The sequence below is a fragment of the Corvus brachyrhynchos genome, unplaced genomic scaffold, assembly GCF_000691975.1.
Source record: "Corvus brachyrhynchos isolate BGI_N302 unplaced genomic scaffold, ASM69197v1 scaffold90, whole genome shotgun sequence".
Lineage (NCBI taxonomy): Eukaryota > Metazoa > Chordata > Aves > Passeriformes > Corvidae > Corvus > Corvus brachyrhynchos.
The window spans coordinates 149,278-173,038 of NW_008236932.1; the positions used below are offsets into that span (position 1 = coordinate 149,278).

A 23,761-nucleotide genomic window follows, 5' to 3' on the forward strand; every position below is an offset into this window, starting at 1 on the left:
ACTCTTTCCTTTGATTGGAGCCAGCCAAGTGCTCTATTCCAAGATGAACAATTTCAACTACAGTCAGACAGTGATGAAAATGATGAGAGTGAAGATTCTTCCTTGGTAATGAAAGAGCTAAAACCTCTGAAGAAAACTGAAAAACTACATGAGACAAGTTCTAGCTACACAGAATCTTTTAGTGTAGTTGATTACAAAGATATTCTAAGTCCATCAGAAGATATCCTTTCAGCACAGCTGAAGTTTAGAGCATGCCTCAAAATCCTTACTGTGGAGCTTCGTACACTGTCCACTGGCTATGAAGTAGATGGTGGAAAGTTGCGGTATCAGCTTTACCAGTGGCTTGAGAGAGAAGTGGTAGCTCTTCAGAAGACCTGTGATTATGGTGTTGAAGAAGAAGAGATACAGCCAGGAATTCGAGGGATGCCAGAAGAAGCTACATTACATGAAAACACTGAAGACTTTGCTGACCAACAAAAAACTATGCTACAGAAAGAAGACTTTCAGAAAAGACGTCAATGGCTTTTGAAATACCAGTCACTCCTAAGAATGTTCCTTAGTTACTGTATACTTCATGGCTCACATGGTGGAGGCTTGGCATCTGTCAGAATGGAATTAATTCTGCTGTTGCAGGAATCTCAGCAGGTATGTGGGGGAGCTTAGGTTGTGTTTTCTCTGCTTCAGGTTTGTAGATTCATTTGCAGTGTTTTGTAATATTTTTTAAGTTTTCCTGCTATAGCAAACACCTGTTTAGTAATAAATCTACATCTGTTTTTAACAGGTTATGTTTTTTGTAGATTGTTTATTTTTGTTGTTGATTTTTAGAATACTTTTCCCTCTTTCAATAATTCTTATGTTCCCTTAAAGAATATATACTGTTGCTTTCTCTGTGTGTTTCTTGCTTGTTTTTAGGAGCAGTCAGTACAGATACCTTCCAGCCCTCCACCAGAGCAAAGCTCCATACCTCTCCTATTTGCTTGCACAGCTAGTGCCAAAACAGTGGTGGCTAATCCATTGCTACATCTTGGCAATTTAACTCATGATATATTACATGCTATAATAAACCTTGATTCGCCACCTCATCCAGATACTCAGAACAGCAAGGTATGTATTTTTTTACAGTTGTTTTGTTGTTGTTATTATCTGGTTTGCTGAAGTCACAAATTTTTTTCTGACAGCATGAAAACTTTGTGCTGTGCCTGTCTGTGACAAATAATAAAACCATGAACGATAAACATTTTCTGTAGTACTTGTCTTGAGCTGTCCACTGATCATTACTCATTGTTGAGGTGTTGAGCATCTGGTTCAACAAGCTGTTGTAGATTGGCCTCTCTCAGAAATGGATATTTGTCCAAGAGGACATTATTGTGGAAAACATGTTATACTACATCATCAGCATCATATCTGTCTTTATGACAATATGATCATTACTTATGTTAATGGCAAATTCTGCATTTCATTCTTAGACCTAAGTAAAATTAAATGTTGAGGTATAAAAACTGGTTGTCAGCAAAGTTCAGTAAACCCAGACTTTTTTGTGAAATAGTAGTTTTTAAAAATAATTTCTGTAAGATTTCTCCTGTATTTAACCTTTGACTGGAAATAAAACTTAGTCTTTCCTAAAGTTTTGTATTTGTTAGGTCCCAAATCATGTCTGCTTTTACTAAGGATTTCTGGAGAACACTAAAAGATGGCTTAGTTCCTAGTTAGCTTTGTTTTAGAGGTAGCAAAAAATAAATATAATAAACTGTTTTTGTTTTAATGGAACCTTTATGATCAACAGATTCTCTAGCTTTTACCTAAGTGTGTTTTGGGATACCTTAGGAGAAAAGTATCGCTGTGTTAAAAGTAGTGATCAGTGTGATACTGAGTAAATTGAGTGTGTGTCCAAGAGCTGCACAAGAATTGGTCAAAAAGTAAGCTGCATTATAGTTCTCATTCTGAAATTAAGTCTTTGTATTCTGAGCCAGCAAACTGCCACTGTCTTAGGGTGTAATTCTTAGGACTGTTTTATACAGGCTTAATATGTTGCTGTTCATTAGCTGAAAACACCTCAGATAGAGCTGATCTGTGATTGTGTTTGTAGGGTGAGTTTTCCCCCATCCTTTTAATTGCAAAGTGAACTGATTTGTCTGATATAAATTCTGAAGAGAAAAGTGGCTTTGTAAGAGAAGTACTTATACCTTCCATGTCCAGTGCTTGTTACAAATCCCTATGCAGAGTGAAAGGCTGTGATACTAACCACAGGTTACTTTGGGTGTAATATGTTCTGTAAAACTTTGTCTTACAGATATATGTCATGCATACCTTAGCAGCATCGCTCTCTGCTTGCATCTACCAATGTCTCTGTGATGGCCACAGCTACAGGTAAAGTCTATGCAAAGTGATTTTTAGACAGCTGTCTCATTGTAGTTGTGATAATAGGTAGGGCACCAGAAGGCAGTATTGACACTTGCCTACCTGTAGAAAGTGCTATCACTTGAATAGTTGTAACCATAACTTTTTAAAATAAAAATGATTTCCTGCTTTTCTGTTTCACAGCTCATTTCACGCAAATCAGTTCACTGGGACCGTGTATCAGACAGTCCTGTTAACTCAGCATCATTCTTTAAGAACAACAAGCTTAGAAGAAACAGTGACTCCCAACACATCACCTGCTCAGTGGCCAGGTATCTGGACTTGATTTGTTTCTTTCCTCTTAAAGAAAACTGAGTTATCTGTACGAGCATGTGGGTGTGCTCTGAACTTTCTAGTAGTATTTGCAATAGCTGTGTGGTAAAATTGAGTTCTTTGATTAAAATGTTGGGGGGTTTTTTTCAGATCCTCTTAAGTTAGTGCTTCTGATTATTCACTAAGTCAAGTTTGTTTATATTGCTTTCTTTAGCCAAAAACTGTTACTGCTGGATCTAGTAGGGAGCAACTAAACAGGAAGTAGGATAAAGTCATGTCCTGTGCTCTACTTGATCCTCCTGGAGCACCAGTATAGTACGTCCTTACTCCTAAGAAGGACTGGGAAGGCTATCTTAGTTTGTACTTCAACTAAGAATTATTTTACCTTTCAGACAACTTTTGAACTAACTTGAAACTATTAAAAATAAGACATTAATAATAAGTCATGTTTTTTTGTAGCTCTAAAATTCATGTCGGATTTCAGGTAATATTAAAGTGTGCTGAAAATCTATGCTGGTGAAACTACACTAGGGGGCTACATTAGAGGGAGTGTTATCAATGTGATATATCTAGGTATGAGCTTCATTTTACAGCACTAACTTCAATGTAAGCGTAGCCAAGAAATATGCTTACTTATTATGAGATTTGTTCTTTAAATCAGAAAATTTACCTTTAAAAATCTTCTTGGAGAGCCACAACCAGTCTTTGTGTTTGATACTATGCCATTTTTTCTTTTCTGCCAAACATTGTCACTGAATCTAGAGGTTTTAGAGAGAAACCAGATTGTCATCTGTTTTATTTTTATTTAATTAATCACAGAGTTAAATTTCTGATTAATGGGTCAAGGAATTGTTAGCAGTTGTTCTTATGAGTAACATGACCTTGAACTGATTTTTCTATTTTTTAATGGATTCACATGCTGTATGTGCAAATTGGAGAGCATGACAAAAAGCAGAATTCTTTGGCCACCGCTATTTGCACTTTCACTTGTGTGCACAAAGTGTCACAGTTGAAGCCACATCTGAAACCACACCATTTTGTGGGAGCATAAAAACACTACACGATGTTTAGTACTTGGGTGAAAGAACACTTGCCAGACAATGTAGCCCAAGTTGATGCTCATGGCTTTTGGTTGGTTTTACTACTGTAAAGTGGGAAGATAGAATTTCAATTTATGGGATTATAATGTAGTTATAATAATAGAATAATTGTTATACATTTCTTTAACCATTAGTCCAAAATGTGAAGCTAAAAAATGAATAAATTGTTAAAAATAAAGAGCACGCCTCCTTCTCCTGGAGTTTTCAACTTAGATTTCCATGTCTAGAACTTAGAATTTTTCTACACTAGAAACTACTAAGTAACAGAGATTGCCAGACAAAATACCCATGATAATTTGGAGTATGTTTACACACACATATGTGCTTTCTTAAAGAATATGTTTGTTTTATATATATAGGAATGACAGCTCTAATACGTCTCTTGAATTCTGCTGGTGAGGAAGCCCAGCCAGGTCTCACAGTTCTACTTTGTGAAATTCTGACTGCAGTCTATCTCAGTCTGTTCATCCATGGCCTCGCAACACATTCTAGCAACAAGCTGTATAGAATTATGGCTCATCCACTTAACAACAAAATGTGGTCTGCTATCTTTGGAGGAGGAGCTCATACACCCAGCAAAGGACAACAGCAATTAAAGACAAAAACTGGTCAGTTCTCTTGTTTTATGTATATTTGTCTTCTGGGTTTTTTAAGAAAATTATGTGACTGCTGAAAGCTTTTTTACTTTAAGTAGTTTGTGTTCAATAAGAATTTGGTATGGTTTTGGATTGGCATAGAAAAACAAGGATCTTAAATTATTGATGTAGATACTGTGTAGAAGAGAATAGTGAAGCGGAAGTGAATGCTACTGAAATAAGGTTTCCAAGTAGCACAGCTGCTCTAATATGAGGGAATTAAGTTGATCTTAGAGAGTTTCCAATACTATTACAGCCTAGTTTTTTACGTTTATTTTAAAGCTTTCCAGTTCTCTCATAACTGGAATATATTCCCATTTTATGAATACAGTATGTTTTCTCTCTTTGACAGGTAGGCACTTCCCAATGCCTAGCCCACATCAGGTAGTAGTGTTCTCCATGGAATGCGTGGGGTTTTCCAAATCCCTTACCTCCTTCAGTACTCATAGTCCTACCAAACCTTCAGGCAAGATCCTAGATTTAGTACTAGGCCTCTACATGCAGTTTGCTATGTGTGGTTTTTTTTTGCATATGCAGAAAGACAGAAAAACTTCTGTTTGCAAGCCATGACATCAAAATTTAAAGTAAAATTTTGTAATTAAAGAAGCACATGAATTGGGCACTTTTAAAAAAGAAAATTGCTAGTGCTGTCATATTCTTACAGCTCTTCATTTGAAATCAATATTAAATATATAATTACTTTAACCATGGTTTGAAAAGATCAGAAGTGTTTCATATCTTTGGAGAGCTGCTTGTTTTGCTTTTTGAATATAAGCATTATTATGCATGTGGATTTCTAAGTGTTCATTCCAGACATTACAATCGAAAGGTGTCTTGTTGATATTCAAATTTGATATTCTAAGAACCCTTTAGAAAAGCAAACAACCTTCAAGTTTCAAATTCAGGTAATGATAAATTTTCCTCAGGTCCAGAATGAATTCCTGTAATGGTTTTATTTTGGTACAGTTACATGCTTTTTAATTTAGTTGGACTTCTATAAAACCAAGAGCAAAAATGCTACCATTAACCAAGTTTTTTAAAGGAAGATTTTGTAAAGATAAATTTACTTAAACTGTGATGAATTTCTAAATCACATCTGAATATATATGTAGAGAGATAAAATGTAACTTTATATATTTAAAAAAAATTTTATTATTTATATTAGATATATGTTGCATATCAAAATGTCTTACCTTGCATTCAAGGAAAACTGTAAATGCGGCTTGTTTAAGTATCTTCGTCAAACTTTTAGGAAAGTGTTTTCGGAGTAGAGATCTTTAACCAAGAGTGAGCTCTTATGCTAGATCTGATTAGCTTTTTCTGTGGTATTGAATAAAGATTTCTCTTTATGACTCTGGTAAGGTAAATATGTTTGCTGTTACAGAATTGTCAGAAGCCATAACTGGCTTTTGTTGGCAATTCTGCTAACTAGGTGTTGGTAACTGTGTACTAAGCTGTGTTAATGGTTTACCACTGATTTAAAATTATAAGTATTTTTACAAAGAAGTGTATTCTGAAATGTATGCTAAATATAGCCTGTCTGTTGCATGTTTTTCTTAAGAAGGAGTGCTGGCATTCTGATCACAGGTTTAATAAAACTGTTGCTGGAAGAATCCAGAAGCTCAAACTAAAAATTTAAGGACAGAAGGGACATCTTTAAATACTGGTTTGTAGGGCTAATCACTAGAAAGGGGCCTAGAGGGGTGGTGGAGTCTCTATCTTTGCAGTTACTCAAGAACTTGAACACACTAGGCCATCAATTAAGTCAGCCCTGTTCTGAGCAAGGGGTTGGACCAGGTGTCTTTCAACCTATGTAATTCTAGGATTCAGTGGGTTATTATTTGTTTTAATGTGTGTTTATGCAAAGCAAATTTGGGGGAAAGGTATTTCTCCAACATCTTTTCTCTGTCACACTGAAAAAAAATGGTGGGTGAAGAGAGAAAACCCCCAGACTTCCAAAGAAGCAGAGGGATTAGGATTAGAATCAGCTGTATTTTTTGTGCCTTTACTGTTTCTGACACCAGAAACAAATACTGAGAAGTGACTGAAATGCTTGTTCAAGTCAACTATGCCATATTCTTCCATAATATTATTTAGATCTTTTCTATAGCTTACCATTTTGTTATGCTTAACTAGACTCTTTTCCCTTATATGTACTTTTATATCTTTGTGAAATGTTTGCACTCTCAAACGGAGATCAAAAGCTAAAAGTTCTGAACACTAATATTTCTAATGCAGTAAGGCTATACATGTCTTCTCTTTCTTGCCTCCCTTCCAATCTTTTAGTACATACCTGAATGTGGATGTTGATCTCCAAATTTGAAACTTATTTTAAGAGATCATAACACTATGTACAGCATTGGTCAATAAAGTTATGTTATTTCCCTTTCTGCTCTTTGCTTTAGTTGACTTGAGCACATAGTAGCTTTGAGTATAAAATTTCACTTAAATAAATATGGTCTTTCTCTTAGACTCAAACTGTGAAAACAGGAACCAAAAACCAGTACCTGGTAGTCTTATAAATTCCTAACCTCTATTAGGAATTAAGTTTTTTATGAGAAATCGGTTTTATTGCCTCTGTCACATAAAGATCAGACAAAACATAGCAGTTTGAATGCTTTTCAGAGCACTATACTTTTCAGTCATGTTACTTGTTTTTGCAGTTGCAGCAAATGATTTTGGCAAACAGAACTAGCATGTGATGGTTTTTTTTCCAAGAGGCAATTATCATCTGAAAAAGAACCTTGTTTTTGATTACAGTAGATTTTTTCAGAATAATATTTACCATATTTCTCTTGAAAACGACCTTAGAAAACTGTTTTGTAATTTAAGTCTATATAGAGATGGTAAGTTCTCTATCATCCAGAAGATTCTTAAGGAAGAATTTGACCTTTAACAGTTAGAAATCCATAGATTCATTTCATATATTCAGTTATTCCATGCTGCAAGAGCAAATAAAGGGAAGTTGAAAGAAATACGCATTTCAGCTCTTCCTGGGAGGGTAGAAGGGGGGTAACCGATCTTTTGATTATCACTGCATGTCTTAGAACCTGGCAGAAATTAAAGGATTTTCCTTGTCTGAAACAGCCCAATATTCTTGGGAAATAACATAAATTTTTTATTTGTCTTTTAAGTAAAATGGAAGAAAAGATAAATGCTTTAAAAAAAAAAAAAAAAACCCAAAAAAAAAAAAACCAAACCAAAAAACTAAAAGAGTTTTAACTAGAAATATATGAGAAATCTGAAAGGCCATGTAGTTGGTAATTTGAAATCCCAATCCCAAATGACAGTCAGAATTTTAATTAATTTTTTAATGTATTTCATTTCTTTTACAATGTATAGAAAGATACTTATATTAGTAGTGTGTTTTTCAAACCACTTAGGTGGTTTTACTTTCATTTGCCTTAAATACTGAATTTTTTTACAATGGCTAGCCTGCAGTATTCTTAAAAATACAAAGAGTGATCCAACAGAAAGGAATAAGGTAGTTTTTAAAAGTGAAACACTTTTTTTGAATTCTGCTTAGAAAAACAACCTGCAGGCATATCCTTGCTCATTTCTGTATCATGCAACACTTGTTCCTTATTTCATGCCTAGTGAATTTCTTTTTTTTTAAGCAGTTGCTAAAAATTAGCTAAAAATTCATAGTGATGCATGTGCATGCTCTTTCTTAACTGATAAGCTTTAAATAATGAAATGAAAATGTTTTGTACTGCAGTTATTGTGGTTTTGACTTTTAGAAGAGGTAAGTGGATTTCAAATACTATCCCAACACATAGTGTTATGATATTCCTGTTTCAAGATGAAAGATATCTTCATCTTTTATTAGATTCCATATATAAATTATTTTGTAGCTATTGTGGTTTAGCTCCAGCCGTCAGCGAAGCCCCAGGCAGCTGCTCACTCATTCCCCCACTGGCGGAACCATGTAGAAAATGGGAAGGGTAAAAGAGAAAATTCATGTGTTGAGATCAAGACAGTTTAATAGCAAAACAAAAGTTGTGCATGCAAATAAAGCAAAACAAGGAATTAATTGACTGCTTGCCAGTGGCAGGGAGGTGTTCAGCCATCTCCAGGAGAGCAGGGCCCCATCATGTGCAGTGGTGACTTGGGAAGACAGACACAATCTCTCCAAATGTCCTCCACCCTCATCCTACTTCCCCCCACTTTATGTACTGACCATGATGTCACATGGTCTGTAATGTCCCTTTGGTCAGTTGGGGTCACCTGTCCCAGCTCTGTCTCCTCCCAGCCTCCCATGCACCCCTGACTCCCTCACCAGTGTGGAATACAAACAGCAGAAAAGGCCTTGGCTCCATGTAAGCCCTGCTCAGCAAAACAAAAACATCTCTGTGTTATCAGCCCTGTGTTCAGCACAAATCCAAAACACAGCCCCTGTATTAGCCACTGTGAAGAAAGTTAACTCTACCCCAGCCACAACCAGCACAGTAGTTCAGCTGCTTGTGATGATAATGTTCGTCTTCATATGGGGTCAAAAATCTTTCTGAATCTTGGAATAACATGTTTATTCCTGGTTCAGAAATGATCAGAAATAATGGATAAATTCCATCAACTAGTGTGAGTACAGATAATTTGTCCATTTGAAGAAAACAAAACATGATGAGGTATAAAAAACCTGGAAATTTTTTTTAATGCTATGTATTTAAATCTTACATGGCTCAGAGTTAAAAATCTTACAGTTAGCTCAGTATGTGTTGTGAGCAAATAAGTCTTATATATGGAAATACCTGTTTGTAAATTACCACTTTTTCTCTCGTTCAGAGTGTTAGACCTTCTGTTTTCAAGTGATTGGAATACCTGTAACAGTTTTGAAGGACAGTCCTATCAGGCACCTACCAAGACTCAGAAAGTTTCCTGTGGATAAAACATTAAAAGAATAAGGGTATAGGAAATACTTCTTTGGGGTAGTGTACTCCAGGATTACATAGGTGTGCTGACTCTTCTTTTGCCATCCCCAGCATTATTTACAGAAGGTAATTTTGGAAGCTGCACTGGTTGGTAGTTTTGTTGGCCCTTGGTAGCAGAAGGGAATAGGAAAGTTAAAACAATAATAAAAAACAACACATTGCATTTGTGATGTTAATATTAGTTCATCCTTGCAACCGGTCTGGCCCAACATGTTGGTGGTTGAACTCAGTGGCAGGGATATCTGTTCATCAGGTGAGCTCTTTAAGCCTACAGAATTGCTTTTTTGGCTCCTACCTATTACTGCTGTTCGATCATAAGGCAACCCATACTCCCCTCTGCTTAAGAAAACTGACTCAGTTAAATAGGTTTTTGAAGTTCTGTGGACTCCAAAACAAAGTTCAAAAAATCAACTTCCTTTTTATCTTCATATTTTATCTTTCTTTGTTTTACCTAAGTCTTGAACCCACTCCTTCACTGTAGAAACTGATCTCTGGACATTACATGTATCTATTTGAAAACTGAATAAAAAAACCTAAAAACAACCCCCAACTGAATAAGAACAAAAAAACCCAAACACAGCCCCCACCTTTTACAATCAAGTAGGAAATTGATTCAAGTCCATTTTGTCTGTTATGAAAGATGGCCAACAAATCTCCAAATACAGTGTCTTTTCTCCCTTGTCACTTTCACTTCTGATGTGTTTGGAGAGTCAGAACACTAGCTTACTTAAGCTTAGGGACAGTGACAATTGGTATCATTCTTCCTCTGCTAATAGGAAGGCTGTATTGGAATATGATCCTAACAAGATCCAAAATTACTTCAGGATATCAGGTGATACAACTGTGTTAAGGTATTCGTGAAAGGTTGGATAAACTATTTCCTTGAGTACTGTAGTAATCAAGACTGTAAATAAAATCTTCCATTGACACTTAGTTGGAAGAAAGTCAATGTTGGGGCAAGTGAGGGGACCTCTCTATTCCTAGGATTTAGGGTGTTACTGCAAATAGTTAGTCTGTTCCTGTTTAATAAGGTGTATATTAGATTGTGTTAGTTAAAATGTGATCTTTTATATTTGCTGGAGAAATGTATTGTCAGGGCATAGTGATTTAGCAGAACTGTACCCTTTAGAAAAAGTACAGATCTCCACTAGAGGGAGACATGGAGTTAAAAGTTGGAGTAGGAATGGCAAGCTTACATATTTGCAATACTCTGAAAAACAAGACTCCAGGCTTGTCTTAAAAGCAATTATAATCAATATTCAGTAATTCTTATTAATTAAGTTTTGCAAGATTATTTTTTGTGTAATAATATTCACCTTTGTAAGAAGAGAGCTTCTAATGCCGTTATGGATGTATTATTTGTGCAGGGAGTTTTTACATTCTGGAGTTCTAGTTGCACATTAGTTTTATGCATTTGAGGATTAACATTCTCTATGTTTAATTGTTACAGGAATGCTAAGATAAAATTCTGAAATGTAATAATGAATGTAATGATGAAAATTTTTGCTTTTTATTATTAATCACTTTATTAAGAGCAATCAGGAGGTAAAGCAGATGGTTTAAAGCAACATACTGTATTTTCTTCTCCCATAGATGATGGAGAGAAACAGCAAAAACCTTACAGGCTTTCATCAAAAACCTCTCCAAAAGAGAGTTCTCAGTTGCCTGCATTGCCATTGGTAGACCAACAGTCATCATCTTACAAAGAAAGATTTATCCCTCCTGAACTTAGCATCTGGGATTATTTCATTGCAAAGGTAATTTTTTGCTGTTTGAACAATTAGGTGTTTTCTGTCACTTTTGGATTGATAGTTTTTCTCTTCTTAGTCATTATTCTAAGTATTGATAGGATCTGCATATTTTTATTGCTCAAGTTTAGCTTTTTCTAAAATGCTGCCTGCTCATATTTTTGAAGCAGCTTCCTTGAAAACTGTTGTTATTCAATTAATTTGTTTTCAGATAATTGTATGAACGAATTGTATTGGTTTTTATAAATGCAGAGTACAAATGTGTAGATAAATATGGGTCAGCTATTTAGGGGAACAAGGAAATGTGAGAAGCATTTTATCAGCTATTTCAACTGGATGAAACACATGTTGCATACCTACTGGAAATCAAATTATGTTGCCTTGTTAAGTCCGTTGTGTCAGATCTTTCTTTGTAGAAAGTTACATACTTCTGTTGAATTGTCTGCACATTTCTATATCAAATGTTACCTACATAAGCAAAATAAATTAGGTAAGCATATTTTAGGAACAAGGACAAAAAAGAAATTGAAAATACTGAATAGCACATTGAAGCACTGATAATGGGCTGATTGTAAATATTGAGCACCGTTGGGAGAGGATAGGATTTCTCTGAGCACTTGGAAGAACTGAAGAGAGCACACCCTGATGGTTTTGGCTTGTGTCTGACAAGCCTGTGTGTCCCCGGGCTGGTTTGATATATCTGGCATGAAAATATAATAAGAATTGGAAAACATTAGCATTTTAATTTTCAGCATTAGAATTTTCAGTAATGTAAAAAATAGTTAAGCTGTTAAAGTATGTATTGTTTATGGATAATTACCCTTTTCATGAGGTACAAGCTCCAAATGTTTCTAAACTGAGTCAGATGATATGTCTGCTTTTTATACAAAGCATTAAGCATTATAATGATTCAATTTTTAGAAGGTAATTTAGAATGAGATGTTGACTAGAAGACACTTACGGAATATTGTTTAAATTTTTAGCCCTTTCTTTCATCACAAAGTAGAGTGGAATATGATTCAGAAGAGAGTCAGGAAAGTGATGAAGATGATGAAGACATTGATGGAGATATGTTTGGATCAAATTCACATAATCAAGAGCATTCTAATTCAAATTCTTACAGGTAAATGACTCTTTAGAATGCAAGATATTCTGCCACGTCTAGACTTGCATTTCTGGTTTTTTATTTTTGAGATAATATACCAGTTACTGGATATTTCAGTGTGTTATCTAGACATAGTAGGTAATGTTTCACAGTAATCATTTTATTCATTTTATTAGTATGTGTTATAGTGACTTGAATTCATATAATAGTACTTAAAATATTCTAAAATATGGTTTGTAGTTTTCAGTAGTTTATAATGAGGATTTGAAGCTCTAAATTTAAAACCTAATATTGAATAAGTGAGAAAATTATTTTCCTATTAGTAGATGACTTACTAGTGCTTTCTTGTTAGTTGGTCACTGATGAGATTGGCAATGGTTCAGCTGGTACTTCACAATTTGAAGATTTTCTACCCTTTGGCTGGACATGATCTTTCAGGTAATAAGCAGCAGAGTTGTCTCTTCATACCTAATTAGCACTTTTAAAATCAGTGATGTGTTGAATAATATATGTATGTTGTAGCTTTTAGTCCAAAAGGTCTTAGTTTTTCAGTGATACGGGAATAAATGTTCTGATACTGTTCATCATACAGGTATATTTATGAGATGACATGGTGGGTGGATAAGATGAATGGGTGAAAGAGAATGCTCAGTAGTTAGCAGAGGTCTCTGCATACTTATGTTTTCTTTGCTTGTTAGTCATGTAGGAATGTTTGCAATATTTATTTCCTCATGGAAACACTATTATTTTTTTGTAATTGAAATAACATCATTCTTATTCCTTGTTTCATAGAATCATAGAATGGTTTGGTTTTGGAAGAGACCTTTAAAGATCATCTAGGTTTAACCCTGCCCACCACATTGTAGGGAGGGACATCTTTCACTAGATGGTGTTGCTCAAAGTCTCATCTGACATGACCTCCCACGTCTGAAGCATCCACAACTTCTCTGGCAACTGGTTCTAGTGTCTCACTGCCCTCATCAAAAAAAATGTCTTTCTTTTGTCTGATCTAAATCTGCTCACTTGGTGTGAAGCCATTACTCCTTGCCCTATCACTACAGGCCTTGGTAAAAAGTCTCTTTGTGTCTTTCCTGTAAGTCTACTTTAAATATTGAAAGGCTGCTATATTATGTCCCTGGATCTTTCTCCAGTCCAGGATGAGCAACCCCAACACTCTTAGCCTGTCTCCATAGGAGAGGTGTTTCAGTCCTCTGACCTATTTTTGTGGCCCTTCTTTGGATCCCCTCCACACGTCCCTGTCATTCCTATAGTGGGGGCCCCATACCTGGATGTGGTGCCGCAGGTAGAGTGTCACAAGAACAGATTAGAGGGGCCAAATTCCCTCCTTTGCCCTACTGGCCACCCTTCTTTTAATGCAGCCCAGTATGCAAAATTGGTCATGCCCAGTTTTTCATCCACTGGTATCCCTAAGTCCTTTTCCACAGGGCTGCTCTCAGTGTATTCACCACTCAGTTTTTGTACTGGTGATTGCCCTGACACAGGTGTACTTGTCCTTGTTGCAGCTTGTGAGGGTCACATGGGCCCACTCCTCAGGCCTGCCAAGGTCCCTGTGGGTGGCATCCCTTCCCTCCACCAAACCAACTGCACCTCTCACCTTGGTGCTCTCTGCCAGCTACCTGTGGGTGCCCTCACTACCACTGCCTGTGTCATTATCACAGAGATGGAACAGTACCAATCCCAACATGCATCGCTGAAGGATGCCACTTTTTACTGATTTCCATTTGGACATTGAACCACTGAATGTAGCTCTTTGGGTGAGGTCATTCAACCAGTTCCTTAGCTGTCAAACAGTCCACCTTTTTCCTCCAGTTGAGAAGTAAATATGTGTGAGACATAGTCAGAGGCCTTACAGAAGTTAAAAGTGGAGGACATCATTTGCTTTTCCCTTGCCCTCCAGTGCAGTCAGTTTACAACAGAATGCCATGAGTAGATGACTTGCGCACAATTTGCCCTTTATGAAGCTGTGCCAGCTTTCTCTTATCACCTGCCTGTCATCCATATGCCTTGACAGCTTCCAGGAGGATCTGTTTCATGATGATCTGTTCCATGATATAATTTCTCCAATGTCAGCATTGGAGAAATCTATTTGTTTTTTTAGCAATGAAAGCACAAAGCAGTTCATCCTTTTATACTTGCAAATAGCAACTTAAGGTTTGAATAAAGCTTAACTTGTGGAGATATTAAAAATAAACTTCAGCCTTCACCTGCTGGAATTATCTTCATCAAGGTTATAATGGAAGGGGGAAGGGTTTTACTGTTGTTTACTTGTCTTTCTAGAGCTTCCAGTTAGCTCCCCGATATGCCATGCAGTTTTGAAAACTTTACAGCGCTGGGAACAAGTTCTTCTCCGACGTCTTGAGCTGTATGGGGGTCCACCTCAACATTATATTTCAGTTCATGCTTCTGAAGATGCTCTCGCTGCTGGTCCTGCATTGCTTCGCCACAAAACTTTACTCGAGCCTACGAACACTCCTTTCAGGTGAGTCTAATTCCTCTAAACACTGACTGTAATATCTTTGATATAAATCAAGCATTAGGTTGTTAGTGCACATGATAGATTGCAACTTCAATAACTATGTGAAATATGGAGAGTACATGTCATATTTCATGCATCTCTGGTCAAAAGCAAGAGCAGAAAAAACATACCACAGTTTCTAATTTTTTAAAATTCTTTTACTTAAGCTTAACATAGAGATTTTGAGTGTCTCTGGAAAAAGTATGCTTGACAACAAAATAAAGAATAAAAAATTTGCCTTGAGAGATAATTATGGTTAAGTCACAGTGAATTAAATAACTGCCCCACCTTTAGAGGTAATAAAATTACTTCACATTCTTATCAGTATTGTTACCTAAAATCAGAGAAGTACTTATTATTTATATTTGTATAGTTGTGACTTACCATAATTGCATGTTCAGCCAGAAGAGTGTGCTCAGTCTCTTAAAGTGTCATTTTAAAAATAGATTTCTGCCTTTTTAATCTTACTGTTACTTGTGGCTTTCAGAGTAGAGACAGTCTAGTTTTTTACTGTAAAATGTTTCATCATGGTCACACTTTCAGTAACTTGAGTTGATTAAAAGGGACCATCTTAACACATATCTGCTGTCTGGTGTTATTTTTAAATTATGATTTAAAGCAATTCAGAGTTTGATGGATTTTGGCTTGTCATAAGCAGCTATATTTATAATTTTTGCTTGAGTGTGCCATTTCTAGGGATAAGCATAAGCATTTGAATTCTGGTCTTATTCTACAATCCTTTCAATTTTGTTCCCGAAAAATCATGGATGTTTCAGAGAGGTTACACAGCTGATGATGTGTTCCTAGCAGGAAGTGTTAGTCATTCATAGGCCATGTGAAAGGATGACTTGTGAGGACTAAACAGAAATGATTCATTTTGTAAAGAATGAGCTGGACTAATAAATAATCTGTGTGTTGCTCTTACCATTGTGTAATCTCTTGAAGAGATTTTTCTCAGTTGTCCCAGGATAGAACAAGAAGATGCTACATACTCTTTTTCTTCTTCCGTTTGCACCTCCTCTCACGTGTAGGTTTTTCAGGAAGAGGGTATTAAACTGCTTTCAGATAGGCCTTGTATACTGTCTCTAGCTCTGTAGTTTTGCTTCAGCATTTCTTCTGACTATAGTTTGATTAGAATATAAAATACTGCACTCTTGTAATACATATGAGCGTGATGTAAATGTTTATTCAACTTTGTTCTGTAGATCTAGCAGTCATGTGGCACTGTCTGTGAAGAGGCTCTGGCAGTACTTGGTCAAACAGGAAGAAGTCCAGGAAACTTTCATCAGAAATATTTTCACAAAGAAGCGATGCCTAAATGAGGTTGGTATGGTATATAAAATGCAGAAAATATTGCAGGTCAATCTGTCAACTTTACTTTGGTTATTTGGCTGGCTTGTTTACTTCTGGTGCTTGAGTGGTTAATGTACTTGTCTATGACTCCAAATCTGCAGTATTTCATACAAAAAATACTTGTCCATTGTTTCATAGAATACAAAAATAATCAGACTTTGACTGTAAAATGACAACAATGTTGCTACAGTCAGTCTCTCCTTTAAGATCAGTATAAAAGCTGCCTCAGAAGAATGACAAAATGGAACATTTCAAAGATTAAAACCAATAACCTAAGGAGCTGCCAAAGTTGTGAAAGTTTTAGTTTGTCCCTACCATAGTCATCCTGGCTTTTATCCACTGCTTCCATAACAATCACGTTATGATTCAATTTTAATAAGAAAAATGCTCATACAGCAGTTACTATTTCTGTCCCTGATTATTTGTCCCAGTGTCTAGCTGGATTCCAGTTCCAAATGCAGTTAAATGTTTTTAGGTTCTGTAAGAGCTTTTGGATTTTTTTCTGCTTTTTTAGTTGGGTTTTTTTTGGTGTTTCTTTTTTTGTTTTTTTTGTTTTTTTTTTTTTACTTACCCCTACTCCTAATTTTGAAAGAATTGCTGGTATTACAGAAAAACTGTGGAGTAGCAGAAATGGAGGAGAAAGAAGCAGATGTGAACAAATTAAACGTGCAGGAGAAAGAATATTCATGACTAGTAAAGCCATGGCAGCAGACAGTTGTGCATGACCTAGTTTTGTCCTGTCACAACTAGAATATTAGCTTGTTTGAGTAATGCTGGCTAATTGTGTTCACTACGGAGTGCAGTTAAAAGGAAAATTGTTCCTTTTTGCCTTTAAAAGTGCACCATTTTTGATCATATCTTAACATTAACACGCTGCTATGCTGTATGAACAGGTATTTTGGAAAATCTTAGATGTTCCTTATATGTTTCAAGGTAGGCTCATTTACAGCCTTACACAGCATAGGTGTGTTGGCTTTATTTTCTATCTTGTTGCTGGTAAAATGTCAGTGTAGATTGCTTACTTTTCAAGAAATTTGACTTTTGCAATGGACAAGCTGGTGTAACAGTACAGAATAGGTAAATCGGTGTATTCTGTACTGAAAACAGAGTTTGGAAGTTGTTAATTATTCTTACTTTGTAAAATATGTGCATGTGTGTGCAAACATGCTGTTGTGTTTCAGTTGTCCTGTGTTGGGGTAAACAACAACAAATTAAGGATTTCCTTGATACTGCACGTGTTATGTCTTATCTTTATGCTTTGTTCTGTGGTTGTTCTTTCCTTGGTGAAGCCATTAGAGGAGCACAATGAAACCATGAAAAATTCTGCAGTGGAGGAGCCCGTCATCAGTAAGGTACACAGTAGTAATCCTCAAATTTATTAGACTGTACATCGTTATGAATTTTTTTTTCTAAATGGTGCTGATCTCACTTAAAAAGTCTTTGCTCATGTAGCAAACAAACTTAAAAATTCAAAAAATGCAAGGGATTGAGTTAAACTGGTCTTGTTATAGATTATCTGAAACTTAATTACCTTAGGTGGATTAAGCAACCAGGTACAAACAATATGTATTACCAAATTCTTTAGCTTGGCCAAGTGAAGAGCTGAAGTTGAGATTTGCCCAAGTGACAAAAATTTGGCAGTAGTATGGTATTCAGTACATACAGAGCCTTTGATCAGTATGAGATGTCTACCATAGTTGCTTATAAATGAGGGTGGCTAACTGCACTTAGAGCAGTTAGTTAGCATGATAGAGTTTGCTACTGAAAACTTTCACTGACTGAGCCTTACTTTAAAGATGGTGACACATCAACCCATGTAACAGTATTTTAGCAACTGTCTTGAAGGATTGGTATGACATACTAAAAAAATAGAGTACTATGCCTAGAAATTCAAATGAATACCATATTCTTTAAGCTTTCTTTTACAAAACTTGTGTGAAGACAGAAATGTGAACCCTATGGTGTCCTTGGGCTACTTTGTTAATATTAATTATGTGATAAAGCAATATTAGCAAGTAGGTCATTGGAACTAACTGGGGAAAAAAAAAAATTAATTTCCTGCGGGTTTGTTCATCACCACACGTAAATCATGGTTTTCTATCTGTTTGCCACTGCAGTTTTATGCAGTGTTATATACATAAAATCAGTGAAGCAACAATTTTGTCTTGACATTAAAAAAGATATTCTACTTCTTCGTCTGTAACAGCTATTTTTTTCAGATTTTGAAAAAGATCATTTGCAGTTCTCTGACAGAAGAATCTTACTGTTTTCTTTTAAAGCACAGAAAATTAAGAATTTGAGGATGTGAGGCTGGAAATAGTTCTGAAATAATTATTTGGGTTTTTTAAAAAAAAAAATTTAAATACTACATTTGTGATTCAGGTTTGAATTCACAGGTCACCATTAGTTTGGCAGTGTTACTGTTTTTACTGTAAAATAATTTTGGAACTGCAACAGTCTGGGTCTGTAACTAATCAATTTAGTACTTGCAGTGCTGATCTCTTTAATTTTGAAAAAGACTGCTACAGTGCTGGTAAAGCGTAGAGTTTTGTTGTGTGCTGGCATGTACCTGGATGCATTTCTAAAATACAAAATGGGAGGCAACATTCAAATCCAACAGTATACCACATTGAGAAAAAAAAAAAAAAAAGAATATGTGTTAGCAAAAGGTTTATGGTTCTGGAATGTACAGGATTCCAGATTTATTTAATTGTAATAATTGTGAATAGATGCACTGACAAAGTTCAAATTCTCCTGTTACATTTTCCTGTTCAGGAGCTTGCCTGCACATTCTTTTAGACTATCTCAGTGGGAAAAGGTGTTTGCTAAGAGCAATCAAAGTCTTAGCAAACTTTCTTGAGAGCAAAACATCAAGATTCAAAATTTCAATCAACAGTGTGTTGCGTGTAGCCTTGCTGGTTTTCAGCATCCCTGAAAAACCTGAGAATGAACACAGTACTGTGTCTTCTGTGACAAATTACACTTTTTCTCTTGCTGTGGTAATCTTAACATGGCAATGGGAAGCTGTATTGTTACACAAAACAGGTTTATTGTAATTGTTACAGGCTATGTTTGCTGAGTTTTCTTAGAATTAAAATTAAGGAAAAAGAAAAATTTCACACAGAACACTGTTTGGTCTCTGTACTTCCAGTAAAAAGTGGTGTTACACGGAAGTTTGCATTTAACTGTGCTTTGCTTCTTAAATACAGATAGAAACAGATTTGGGATACCCAGGTGGCAAGGCAAGAATAATCCATAAAGAGTCTGATATCATCACTGCTTTTGCAGTCAATAAGGTGAGAGTATAAAGGAGGTAGAATAATCTAATTGTCGTGTACTTCCACCTGATACACAGTCCCGTTGTGACTGGGTGAGATAGGCTTTGCCAGCCATCCTGCTGTTTTTAGCAGCTACAACTTTTAGTGGTCCCATCTCTAAAGCACTTCAAAATTACCTTTTCAGAAACTTCTACTACAAATTGTCATCTTTTTGCTATTGTGTAATGGATTGATGGAAGGGAGGGTGGCTTCTACTTTTTCTTTAGGCTTGTGTGTAGGAGTATTTGTCCTTTTTTATCAAAGAGGAAATAATCTTTCCTTCTCTGTTCAGCCATGTTCTGTTCAGCCTTCAGAGCTGGAGGAGGGGAGCCTGATTGCAAGCCATGTAGTATAGTTACCTGTTGCTTATCCTCTGAGAAAAGCGAGGAGATACTTGAGCTGCTTGAGAGGTATAAGATGCAAATAGTGTGTGATACTATCCCAGATGCAAATAAGTTTTAAAAGGAAGATGTCAAGTATAAAGTTACATAGATTTGTAGATGTAGATGTTTGGGGTTTGTAAATTAAGTGTGTGTTTTTATGAGCAACAGTGCCGTAACCAGAAAAAAAATAAAATAAATGAATTTTTGAGGTTTCCTTTTGCATCTGTCTTTCTGCATGTTATTTTTTTCAGGCAAATCGGAACTGCATTGCAATAGCATCAAGTCATGATATTCAAGAATTGGATGTTTCTGCAATTTTAGCTACGCAGATCTATACCTGGGTTGATGATGATACAGAAATAGAAAATAAAGGGTATATATTCTTTGTTTGCAGTATCACACTTGACTGTGCATAAATCAGAGTACCAAACATGGTATTTAGTGTTGCTGTTCGGAATCTTAATTCAAAATGTTTCTTTCATTTATAGGGCTGATGATTTCCTAGTTATACATGCTCGTGATGATCTGGTAAATGTTCAGGGAACCACTCCTTATACTCATAGTAATCCTGGCACACCTATCAATATGCCTTGGCTTGGTAGTACACAAACTGGCAGGGGTGCATCTGTGGTAAGTCACTTGTCAAAGGTTAGCTTTATGTATTCTGTCTACTTCTCTCCTTTTGTCTGTTCAGTCTTGCTTGTTATATTTTACAATTAACATACAACTAAATATAGCATTTCTGTGTAATCAAGGCAAGCTGGATTTTTTTATAACAATTCACTTAATAGGTTAAAATGCTGTGCAGAATTTAAGGCACACCAACTAAACAAGAAAAACTTTCAATCAAACCATATATGCTTTTCCTTACTTAATGCATCATTTAAAAGCAAAGAATCAGCATTTGGGTAAGAAGTTGCCCTATAATTTCTTCTTTAATGACTCGAAGCCAAATGGTTTATCTAAAAAGCATATATTCAGTAGGTTTCAGAATATAAATTCTTAAGGATAGGGTAGAAATATCTATATGAGATGTTGTGGTAGCTTTTATTTTAAGCATAATCTTCAGCTTCATTCTGAGTTTTAGAAAGAGATCTTGTGTCTGGAATGAAGCTTGGCCCTGAGCAGAAAGCTATTAGGTTAGATTTAATTCAGATCTAATTATAATTGTAGTCTGGCCATTGACATTCTTATCTTAGTTCCTGTGGAGCACAGATGCAGATCTGTTGATTAGCTGGCTGGGAGATGCTTATTTGGAGACACTTAAGTGAGCTGCAATGGTCATACAAGACACCAGCATCTCTCAGTCTTTCTGCACATGTAGTGCAGAAAGAGGAGTGTTCCTGTAACCAAATGCATTAAGTCTTGTGACTTGGCTGCACTTGCTGTCATTTAACAGTTCAAAGCAAGTCCATAACTGGTGGCAGAATGAAATAACCGTATGTTAATTAATATTGTAGTTGGCTTTTGAAAGTAGCTGATGAATAGGTGGAATAAATAAGGAATAAGCAGTATAAGAATGGTAAGGTTTTCCACTTATGGAAGTGGGTATTGTGCCAGTACCTACGCCTCTGCCTTCACTTTGGGAACCAGTGATCCTAGGTGCCAGTGTTACAGCTCTGCTATCACAATCAGGTCACTTCTACAAGTATTCTTTGAATGCCTTTGCCACTTTCTCCTCTCACTTCCATTTTTTAAATATATATATATGTACATAAAGAATTTTTGTGTTTGTGTATTTCTCAACATTAAATAATTGCAAATTATTGCATATAATTGCATATAATTAATGCAAATGGTACTTACATGACCTTCTATTTTGCATGCAGTAAAACTTTCTTCCTAAATATATTTGGCTATGCTTGTGTGGAATGCATTTGCTATTAAGCTTTGGACCTAAATTTTGTCTGGCATACTGTTTGACTGTGGCAGAGGACCAACCACAGCACAGAACGGCACCTGCCCACTAGGGAGGAAAGACAGAGGTACCTAATGAAGGACGAAGTCAATGAAGGAAGAGATAGGGACTCTTGGGAGGAAATAGTGTTGCTGTAGAAAAACTCAAAGCTGGAAAAAAGGCAGCTTCACTAAGACCTTTGTTTTGCTATTATTTGCTATTTTGTTCCTTCAGATCCTTGGTGTCACCTTTGCTTTTCCATATTGTGCAGACCATTTAGCTGTTCTGTACCATTACTGGCTTTTCAGTCTCATCTTTGCTTCACTTTCATCAACAAGGGACACTCAGGCAGTTAACATTTTATTAGCTGTAAGGTTTTTCTGTCACTCTTCACTGTTTCCTGTCACACAGTTCATACAAGGTAAGTAAGGAGGGTCACCACCAGAGACTTCAGCCCAGTTTGTTTACACAGTTCTTACAGGAGGTGTTTGTAAGAGAGTACTGAAGGAAATAGTGTGTACCTACAGCTTTGAAACTCAGGCAGTGTTACCAACAGCTTGTTGTACAAGTCAGTGTGACTGACACCAATATTTACCAGTTTAGTGGTGGGGTGGATTCTACATGCATTTTTATTTTTCTGTCTTAATGTATATTAGGCCCAAAGCACCCAGCTCTTCAGCAAAGCACTGTTCTAGCCATCAGCTGTTCTAAGGGGAAACTTGAGGGCTAGCAGTGTCAAATGTCAGTTACATTATTAATAGAAGTATTTGCATTTGATAATTGTACTTGTCTTCTAAATTGGAGATACTGCACCACAGAGTTATGTTAGTGTAGCCTTTCAAAGGCACATTTCCGTAAATCTGCATTTTTCTGAAGTGTAATCCAGCAAGGGTTAGGAGATCATGATGTGTGCTTATCTGTTGAATGGAGGAAGATGACTTCCATTGACTTCTGGATAAAAGTTAATAGCTGTAAAACTCCACACAGCCCTTTATTTTAGGGAAGAAATAGAGTGAACATGAATTACTGTTCTGCCATTTACATATAGCAGATAAGTTGTGAGTTTAGAGAGCAAAGTATTGCAATTATAAGTGCACATGCCAATCCGTAAATGTTTGAGGAATATCATTTTCTGTTGTCTTGTCCTAAATTTTAAAATGTATATATAGTTTTACCAAACCATTTGAGTTTTTTCCTTGACATTTAAAGTACTCAGAAAAAAGAAAGGGAAATACATATTTCAATATCATATTTTTTATCTTCAGAAAGTGTTGTGAAATGGACATGAATAACTGAGGGGCACGTGGCTTTCTCTTCAACAATGATAAAGCTTTGAGAATTGAAAGACCTAAATCTGCTTCCAAAATGTAATTAAGAGAATTGCAGTTATTCCACTAATCCAAACCCAGGGAAATTTTTACAAGAAAGTTGATTATTTCCCTTCCAAGTACTTTTTCTCATTTTTGTTCACAAACTGATAATTTAGAGGCTATTTCTTTTAAACTCTATTGATCATATTTAGGAATATGAAGCTCGTGAAAGTTTGTAATTCCTGCCTCCATCCAGTAGACACCCTGATATAATTGGGGGCCAGGGCAGAATAGCATACTTGAAATACCTCATCACTATCTACTGCTCCATGACAAAGCAGTGTTATAAGACTGTACAAAATTATAGCAGTTGAAAGTCACAGTTGGATTCAATGATCTTAAAGGTCTTTTCCAACCTAAATGTTTCTCTGAAAGCAGTTCAGAGCCAGCTTGCTGTTGGTGTGTGGTAAGTGATAAGCTGCTGTGTCCTGGCAACAAAATTTCGTTACGTTTTCTCGTTTGAAGTTAACACCTGCACAAATATATATTTTGTCCTTCTCTAATGTTGAGGTAAATAATACATGCATGAGCAAACCAAATCCAACAATTCTCTGATGAAAGACAGTCCTCAAAGTAGTCAGATACTTTTGAGAGCTGTCAGGCCATAAAGGAATGAAAACTTAACTTTAACATACATTAATAGAAAGAAAAGAAGGGAGGAGACATCACAGGCACAGGTGTATTTCCTTGATAAGAAAATCCCTACTGGTTTTTTCCTT

The 23,761-nt window shown here is 36.0% G+C and overlaps 1 protein-coding gene across 1 annotated transcript in view; it reads left to right on the forward strand.

The window, feature by feature from the left end:
• The window catches only part of DMXL1 (Dmx like 1), a 67,758-nt gene that overhangs the window by 35,363 nt on the left and 8,634 nt on the right, over positions 1-23,761 (forward strand). The window contains exons 24-38 of the mRNA XM_017728283.1: positions 1-645; positions 913-1,104; positions 2,291-2,367; positions 2,542-2,669; positions 4,130-4,378; positions 4,758-4,871; positions 10,927-11,090; positions 12,065-12,204; positions 12,539-12,624; positions 14,485-14,686; positions 15,928-16,045; positions 17,365-17,427; positions 19,285-19,371; positions 20,027-20,148; positions 20,264-20,405. The exon at positions 1-645 is cut by the window's left edge and continues 18 nt beyond it. Coding sequence (XP_017583772.1) covers positions 1-645; positions 913-1,104; positions 2,291-2,367; positions 2,542-2,669; positions 4,130-4,378; positions 4,758-4,871; positions 10,927-11,090; positions 12,065-12,204; positions 12,539-12,624; positions 14,485-14,686; positions 15,928-16,045; positions 17,365-17,427; positions 19,285-19,371; positions 20,027-20,148; positions 20,264-20,405 — 2,529 coding nt within the window. The remainder of the gene's footprint in view (positions 646-912; positions 1,105-2,290; positions 2,368-2,541; positions 2,670-4,129; positions 4,379-4,757; positions 4,872-10,926; positions 11,091-12,064; positions 12,205-12,538; positions 12,625-14,484; positions 14,687-15,927; positions 16,046-17,364; positions 17,428-19,284; positions 19,372-20,026; positions 20,149-20,263; positions 20,406-23,761) is intronic.